Source organism: Setaria italica, chromosome II, assembly GCF_000263155.2.
Source record: "Setaria italica strain Yugu1 chromosome II, Setaria_italica_v2.0, whole genome shotgun sequence".
In the NCBI taxonomy this organism is placed as follows: Eukaryota; Viridiplantae; Streptophyta; class Magnoliopsida; order Poales; family Poaceae; genus Setaria; species Setaria italica.
Window position 1 is genome coordinate 10870029 of NC_028451.1, and position 9244 is coordinate 10879272.

At 40.6% G+C, this 9244-nt stretch overlaps 1 protein-coding gene across 1 annotated transcript; it reads left to right on the forward strand.

The window, feature by feature from the left end:
• Positions 1–1073: 1073 nt before the first annotated feature.
• On the forward strand, positions 1074–3270 carry LOC101785583 (60S ribosomal protein L8). Its single transcript, XM_004955974.3, has 2 exons — positions 1074–1602; positions 2725–3270. Exons 1-2 carry the CDS (start codon positions 1163–1165, stop codon positions 3068–3070), a joined length of 786 nt encoding a protein of 261 aa, XP_004956031.1. The 5' UTR covers positions 1074–1162; the 3' UTR covers positions 3071–3270.
• The last annotated feature ends 5974 nt before the right edge of the window (positions 3271–9244 follow it).

Consider the following 9244-nt stretch of genomic DNA (forward strand, 5'->3'; position numbering starts at 1 on the left):
CTTCGCAATTGCTACATCACAATGCTTAGTTGTTAACTTTGTTTTAACTATGCACAAAACATTCAACAGTTTAAATGAATTAAGCCTAATTCATTTTGTTTTCCAATTTAAAGCTCAAATCGATCAAACCAAACAAGACCTATCATTTATTATCACGACATATGTTCAAAGAAACAACTACCAAAACGAAAACAAGCACATTTCATAACAATCCTCCCACCCCCACCCCCAAACAATGAAACCAAATTCAAGCAAGAAAACAAATATCAACTTGCTTTGTAGCTGAAAACAATGCACATAATGGGTGATAAAAAATGGTATCAAACTATAATTTGTTGATCTACGAACTGGGAGCTATCTTCCCAATTATTTTCCATACACCTAATGTTAGGGGCATGATGCAAAACAACACATGCTAGAAAAATATTAAAGAAACATTCCTAAATATACAGAGGAGTGAAAGTCAATTACTTAAAGAGACCATTTGTTCAATAGTATTTTTTAGTCAAAATTTGCAGTTCAATCCATAGGATTGGAATAACAAACACTGCTTATGGACCATGGACATTTAAAAAGGTTAACATTTTGATATAAGCAAAATCATAAGATTGTTAATAACACCCCCAATGTGAAAATTTCCTAAGCTTTAAAATCTCCACGGTTTGGCTATACATATTGTTTTTCTCACATGCAATTCTTGTAACTAACACATTTTTTCTTACCAACAAATTTGTATAGAAGTGTATATATGTGACTTTATGCATGCGGTGAGATGAGTTGATTGTTACAGTACAAAGTATACTCTTGATATTTAGCAGTGTTATTTTTTATGATTTTAAAACTTCATCTGAAAATGTCAACTAAGTTATAGGTTGACTGTTGAAAATCAAACTTTTGTCAATCAAGAAAGGAAGAAAGCAAAAGGAAGAGGAGTGAGTCGAGTGACAAAGTACCCTCAAAGAGCGCAGAACCAGCCAGGCAGCCATCCTCCGCCACTGACACCCTGGGACCACAACGAACCCCACAACTTCACATCCACCATCTGCCCTCCTTCATATCCAACGGCCCACCCTCCTCGACCATTCCGCCCCCCAAACCCTAACCCTCTTTCCCTCCTTCCCCTCCGGCGCCGCCACCCCGCGTCGCCGCTGCCGCCGCTGAGATGGGCCGCGTGATCCGCGCGCAGCGTAAGGGTGCGGGGAGCGTGTTCAAGTCCCACACCCACCACCGCAAGGGCCCCGCCCGGTTCCGGTCCCTCGACTTCGGCGAGCGCAATGGTTACCTCAAGGGCGTCGTCACCGACGTCATCCACGACCCGGGCCGCGGCGCGCCGCTGGCCAAGGTCACCTTCCGCCACCCGTTCCGCTACAAGCACCAGAAGGAGCTCTTCGTCGCCGCCGAGGGCATCTACACGGGCCAGTTCATCTACTGCGGGCGCCGCGCCACGCTCTCCATCGGCAACGTGCTGCCGCTCAGGGGGATCCCCGAGGGTGCCGTCGTCTGCAACGTCGAGCACCACGTCGGGGACCGCGGCGTCTTCGCCAGGGCGTCCGGGGACTACGCCATCGTCATCAGCCACAACCCGGACAACGGGACATCAAGGTAACTATTAGCCTCCCCCCACACCCTCTCTGCCTAAAGCTTGCACATCTTGTGTGTTTTTTTTGTTGCGTGTGCTACTGTATCAGTAGCTGGATGTGATGGTGTCGATGTCTAGTTTTCTGTAGGTTCTGTTACGCTGGGCATGTTGGTGACTCGGTGTACTTTTTTTAGTGCAGAATTTTAGTGAGTATGTGCAGTATGCTAGTTGCATTATGAAATGGTTAGAAATGAAGATGTTATCTGAATGTTTGAAACTCTTAGCATTTGTGAATATAGGAAGCTTGTGAATACATCTATATAGGCCCTCCTGTGTTGTTCATACAACATTTATTTGCAATCAAGCCTTTGTAGTCTATGTGGAGGTATTTTCTCGTAGAGAAACATCGAATTGGTCATACTAACAGTCTAGCAGACAATTTAGTATCTATGAAATGCTTCCAATGCTGTGAGTTGAGTAATAATATGGTTCTGTAATTTTGAGTACAGGTATTCAGTCATTGTGTGGTTTAGCTGTGCAATTTTCGATGATTTAATCCTTTCGACTGAAGTAGTTCAATGTGGAGGTCTTTTATGAGCTTTAGCCTGGCAATGTTGAATTATTTAACTGTTGAACTAAGCTCTGTAGTAAGCTATTGTCCTTGTCCTAGATGGAGAATATGGTAACCTATTGTACTCGGTGCAGAACTGTTCTGTTTTTATCAAGACGTCAGGATTCAAATTTTTTGGTTTTATGTAGATTTTTTTCTCACCAGGTTTTTGTGCTATTGGTGTCATTCAATGCTTGAATAATTTCTACATTTGCCGTTTTAGTTCAATATCACTCTCTAACTCTGCCAACAATAAGCAGCTAATAGAAGAGGCATCTAGTGGAAATGTTCCTCAGAAACCCCCAAAAAACATCTTGATGTACACAAGATGACCAAAACTATTTTTTTAGAACAGACTATATCCTCGATTCCTTGTCCATCTGAGACGTGATATTTGTTGTTACCAGTAATTTGCTTGCTGACTGCATCATTTTTTCCCTTTTGTTGATACGTTGTGATGCTTTCAGTTAACTTTGGAGTTACTTGGTTGTATGGAGTAGTCTTCTCTAGAAACTCATGGTATTGCATTTTTCAGGATCAAGCTCCCCTCTGGTGCTAAGAAGATTGTCCCGAGCAGCTGCCGTGCCATGATTGGGCAGGTTGCTGGTGGTGGCAGGACTGAGAAGCCAATGCTCAAGGCTGGCAATGCCTACCACAAGTACCGCGTGAAGAGGAACTGCTGGCCTAAGGTGCGTGGTGTGGCCATGAACCCTGTTGAGCATCCTCACGGAGGAGGTAACCACCAGCACATTGGTCATGCCTCCACCGTCCGCCGTGACGCTCCTCCTGGCCAGAAGGTTGGTCTAATTGCTGCAAGGAGAACTGGTCGTCTTAGAGGCCAAGCTGCTGCTACTGCTGCCAAGTCTGATAAGGCCACTTAAATCAGTTAGTTTTGCCATATGGAGCATAATCTACCTTATAGATTAAAACATGATTTCCTGCATGGATTTTGTGTCATTTTGATGAGACTGTGGGCATTTATCAGTTTTGTGGCTACTGTTGAGATTTTTGGTTCTATATAAACAAGTTGCAGTGTATGTTATTGTGTTTTATGCTAGTGCTCTCACCGATATTTCTTGAACCGTACGTTGTGGAATGCATCTATTTTTATTTTCCACTATTGCAATCTTCGCTGTTGTCAGTTGAACATAGTTGTGTACCGTTGATGATCTGGTACAACCTTTGTTCTAAACGCGAGAGGATGCAAAAAAGTTGTTTGTCATGTACTGCAATTGCATCCAAATTTTGTCTTTTTTTTTCTTTTGCATATTTTTAGTGGCACCGAATTTGGACCTGAAGTTTTGTGTGTATATAGAATAGGAGATGCACCTACACGTATGCAATGTTTCAAATTTTTTGACAACCGTTTGTATGTTTCGAATGAATTTTTCACCGGATTCAATATGTAGACAAATGTCATCCTAGAACATGTTTGATGACTTGCCGGTTGGAATTTGGGACATGACCGGTGCCGGATGTAGCGATTCGTGGTAAGCCAAAGCCTACAAGGCTGAATGGTCGGTCCTATGTGGCGGTCGATAGTGGTCGACCGACCTCCAGCCTAGGTTGACCAATGTGATCAGCATAGCCCGCTTCTTCTCTTCCTTTGAAAAGATGCATAGCCCGCTTCGTCACTTCACTTTGCCGCCGCCTTCTTTGTTGCTCGGACCTTCAGGAGGCCGAGGTAGAGTCGCGGGAGCAAAGCAACGAATACAATTCAGGCTAGCTTTTTCCCCGCCCTCTGCTCACACCCTATGACCCTATCCAGTGCATGATCCGGTCTCTGTGCCGATGCCCTCCCTTGATTCATTGCTCCGTGCGTTGAGCACTTGCCGCCACTGCACCCCCGATCGAGCCCATACTCGTGTTGTAGCTAGCTGGTGGGTCGTACTCGTATCACGGCACCAAAGCACGCAGGGTATCACGAAAGATACGGCACCAAAGCACGCAGGGTATCACCAAGAGGCCTTCCATCCAACGTTTTTAGTCCCGGTTGTTTTTAACTCAGGACTAAAGGTCCTTTAGTCCCGGGTCAAAAGCTCACTACCAATAGCCACCAACGGAGGAGTTTTAGTCCCGGTTGGTAATATCAACTAGGACTAAAGAGACCCCTTTAATCCCGGTTGTAACAACTAGTGAGACTTTTAGTCCCGGTTGGTAATATCAACTAGGACTAAAGAGACCCCTTTAATCCCGGTTGTAACAACTAGTGAGACAAGGGAATCTGGTGGGATTTTTTGTCCCGGTTGAAAACACCAACCGGGACTAAAGCCGTCCCAGTTGGTGTTTTCAATCGGGACAAAAACTCCTCGCCTATAAATTCAGCTTCTTCCTCCCCGAACCCGAGCCACTCAGACCGAGAGCTTCGGGCTCCTTCTCCATGGCGAGCAAGCAACCTTAGGGAGGTGCTGCCTGATCTTTTTCCTCATTTTCGTGGGGATTTCACTCATCCAAAGTGTTATAAAGGTTAGCTACTTCATTCTCCCTTCATTTATTGTTATTATGCTTTATTTTATGCTTTAAAGATGCAGAAAAATCAATTTTTTACAATGAGGGAGAATGGAGAGGATTTTTATTTATACATGTTTTTTAGTTAAAATTTGATGGATAGCTTGCTTGTTATATATGATTCGTACTAGATAAATATCTTGATCAATATTAGGTACGGGAAAAAATAGAGTAATTGTATTTTTAATATTTAGTCATTGCAATAAAATTAAGGTAAATAAATTGTAGGTATAAAAAAATAGAAATAGCATCATGCTAGCAAGAGAAGTTTTTTATGCATGCGTATAACTTTTTCTACTAGTTTGTATGATTAGTTTGTAAATAAATTGTAGGTGTAAGAAATAAAATTTGATCATTGCTGCAATTTTTTTGAGTTTGCATTTTAAATTAGAGTGACATGAAAATTACACCGGTCAACTTAATGCTACCATTGTGGAATATGACAACAAAGATACACTAAAGACTACAGACGCTTCATAGTGGACTTCACGGAGTCAAGAATCCAAAAATAATGGTAGAACAGAAGAACTTCGAGTCCACAAACTCAGGCTGAATATTATAAAAAAATCTTGAAATAGTTTTCCAAACATCTTTTGCAGCCACATTCTTGTAATAGAAGTATGGTGGCCCAATAGCCTGTTCAGGTAGAGATCTATTCACTGACCTTGACCCATCGACTTTTGGTTGGTTTTGGCTTGCCAAATGGGCCATGCTCAGTGAACAGATCTTTTGCCTGGATGGGCTATTGTGTGCCACCATACTTCTATTATGAAAATGTGGTACTTGCTCCGAAAGATGTTTGGACAATTATTTTAAGATTCTTTATGATATTCAGCTCGAGTATGTGGACTCGAAGATTTTCTGTTGTACCATTATTTTCTGGTACTGGAGGAGTGGAGGTGACTCTCCATAGACTTCGTAGAAGATTGAGTCATGTATAGAGATAGCTTGGAGGGCGAACATTCTGCTATGTTGTACTATTATTTTAGGATAATTATCCACTATGGAGTATCTTTAATCTTTAGTGCATATATATATTTATTGTCATGTTCCAGAATTCTTACATTTTTCTTTTTGTCGACCTAGTGAATGATGTGAAAGTTGATTGGTGTAATTTTCATGTTAATTGTTTTTATGTTTATGAAGGTTGATTGGTGTAAATTATTAATATTGATCAAGTTCTTTATTTAATACGAAGATCTATGTCCATTTCTCACGTAATATGATGTAGATGGACCAGCAATGGATGTATAATACAGACAGATGGACCAAGGAGTTTGTTGATGGATTGTATTATTTTCTCAAAGTGACCAAAGTCAACAAGCCAGAGAAGGGATTCATATGTTGTCCATGCTTCCAATGCAGTAACAAGAAGGACTACTCTTCTTGGAGGACTCTTCACAGCAACTTGTTTAGATACGGTTTCATACCTAACTATTTGGTTTAGATCAAGCATGGCGAAAGATTGGGAAACTGAGAAGGAACCATAAAAGTTGTAGCGCATGATAGATGATCACAATAAATTGTTATATCCCGATTGTAAGTAGGGGCTAAAAAACTGAGTACCACACTGGAAATGCTGCAATGGAAGATAAAAAATGGTGTGTCCGATAAGGCATTTTAGGGGATATTGAAAATTGTAAAGAACATGCTTCTTGAGAATAATGAATTGTTGTCCACAACATATGAAGCTAAACAGGTTGTTTGCCCTCTAGGATTGGAGGTTCATAAGATACACGCATGCCCTAATGACTGTATCCTCTATCGTGGTGATGAATATGAGAAATTAGATGGTTGTCCTGTGTGCGGAGCACTGCGGTATAAGATCAGGCGAGATGATCCTGACAATGTTGTGGGGCAACCTCCCAAAAAGAGGGTTCCCGCGAAGGTGATATGGTATTTCCCTATAATACCATGTTTAAAGCGTTTGTTCAGAAACAAGGCTAATGCTAAGTTGATGCAATGGTACAAAGAAGAACATAAGCAAGATGAGATGCTGAGGCACCATGCGGATAGGGCCTAGTGGAGATCAATTGATACAGCATTCCGGACTTTCAAAGTGATGTAGGAATATAAGGTTTGGTTTAAGTACTAATGGATTCAATCCATTCGGTGAGTTGAGTAGTGGTCATAGTACTTTGCCTGTGACCCTATGTATGTTCAAGCTTCCTCCTTGGCTGTGCATGAAGTAGAAGTTCATTATAATGCCGGTGCTTATCCAAGGCCCAAAACAACCCAGCAACAACATTGATGTGTATCTAAGATCGTTGGTTGATGAACTTTTACTACTCTGGAAGGAAGAAGGTGTACGTGTGTGGGATGAGGATAAACAAGAGAGCTTTAACCTATAAGTATTGTTGTTCATAACCATCAATGATCGGCCTGCACTGAGTAATTTTTCAGGACAGACAAATAAGGGATATCGGGTCTGCACCTACTGTTTAGATGACACAGACATCATGTATTTGAAACACTGTAGGAAGATCATTTATATGGGCCATCGTTAATTTTTTCTTGCTAACCACCCGTTAAGAAAGGAAGGGATGCATTTCAAAGGGGTGCCAGACCATCGTAAAAGTCCTGCACACCATAATGGAAAGCATGTATTTGAGATGATAAAGGATGTAAGGGTAGTCTTTGGAAAGGGTCTTGGTAACGAACCTGTTTCGAACGATGAAAATGAACGTGCACCGATGTGGAAGAAAAAAAATCTATATTTTGGGAGCTACCTTATTAGGAAATCCTAGAGATCTGCAACGCTATAGATGTGATGCACCTGACGAAGAATCTTTGCGTGAACGTGCTAGGCTTCATGGGTTGTTATGGGAACTCAAAAGATACATTAGAAGCACGACAAGACTTGAAACATATGAAGCAACGAGATGGCCTACATCTGGAAAAAAAGATAAATGACAGAACTACTTACGTCCTTCCAATTATACTCTTAGTAAGGAAAAGAAGGATAGCGTGTTTGAATGCATGACCTACGTACGCAAGCAGCATTTTTTAGTGTTTTTAATGTGTAAATTGTATAAATTACGTTAAATCCTTAGAAAATTAGTATGACCTAGTTTAAACACTTAAAAAAATTGTACAAATTAGTTTAAATACTTAAAAAATTAGTACAAATTAGTAGTTTAAATACTTAGGAAAATTGTACAAATTAGTTTAAATACTTACAGAAAAATTGTACAAATTAGTTTAAATACTTAGAAAAATTGTATAAATTAGTATATACTTAGAAAATTAGTATATACTTAGAAAATTAGTATAATTTATAAGAATAGAACTTCCTAGAAAATTAGTTTAAATGTGTATATTTCAATCATGTGTATATTTGGTAGATTATATATTTCAATTTATTGTATATTTCAATTCATGTTTTTAATTTAATGTATGGTTTCATGTGTATATTATACAAGTTTCTTTTATTTCATGGTTGTTCTATGATTTCATGTCTATACATTAATTGTACTACTTGATACAACTTTTAATTTAATGTATCTATGATTACATGTGTGTATAACTCATGTCATTATTAGTTGAGATGGGAGACAAAGAGGATGCAAGGTATATGGTGGAGCAGATTATTGCTAGCGGTAGTGGCTCAAACGAACCAAGAACCTACATCGAGGATGAGGGTAGCCAGACGGACATGTTCCTTAACATGTTCGGTGATGGCAATGATGAGCCCGAGCACGACGTTGATAACAATGCAGAACAAGACCTTATCGTGATGGAAGGTTCCGGCGAGGTATATATCATTTTCATTGTTTTACCCCATCTATAATTTCATATTCATTATTACCATGTACTAATTAACAAATCTTGAACTTTTAGCCCTCTGGATCGATGAAGCGAAATAAGTTGTGAGGTCGTACAAAGATAATGGAGGGAAGGCTTCACATCACTGAGGTGACACAAGAGGGCCAGCCAATTGCTCCCGAAAAAGTTGCTAGAAAGTTTGTGAGTCAACGTGGGGCTATTGTAAGGGACAACGTGCCTACCAGCATTCGAGAATGGAAGGGTAAAAAGGATGATCCATACGTGCTCCCGCAGACACAGAAAGATATGTTGTGGGAAGATATCAAGAAACACTTCACACTTCCTAATGGCATTGATGAAAAAGTTGTGAAAGACTGGACGCTGAAGAAGATGGCAACCCAATTCCAGACCTTCAAGAAGAATCTGCATGCCAACTTTATCAAGAAGGGCCGAACTCCAAATTTTAATGACTGGCCAAAGTTAAGGGATCACTGGAACTCATTTTTGGAATACAAGATGAGTGAAGGTAGTGCGAACAATGTTCATGTCAACTCAGGCAATACCCAGAAGAAGGAGTACCATCATCGTCTAGGGCGAGGTGGTTACATGAGTGCAATTCCTAAATGGAGAAAGATGGAATAAGACCTATTCGATCGAGGTATCATACCAGCAACTATTGATTGGCCCAATCGATCAAAGAATTGGTATTACGCTCACGGAGGCAACCTTAGCCCTGAGGATGGGACACTTATTTTCAACGAAACAATACGTCTGAAGGCCAT

Bases quoted from the DNA above. Each gene is read 5' to 3' on its own strand.
- LOC101785583 (XM_004955974.3), top strand. From the start codon at position 1,163: ATGGGCCGCGTGATCCGCGCGCAGCGTAAGGGTGCGGGGAGCGTGTTC. The intron at 1,603-2,724 runs GTAACTATTAGC...TGCATTTTTCAG, and splicing joins CCGGACAACGGGACATCAAG to GATCAAGCTCCCCTCTGGTG.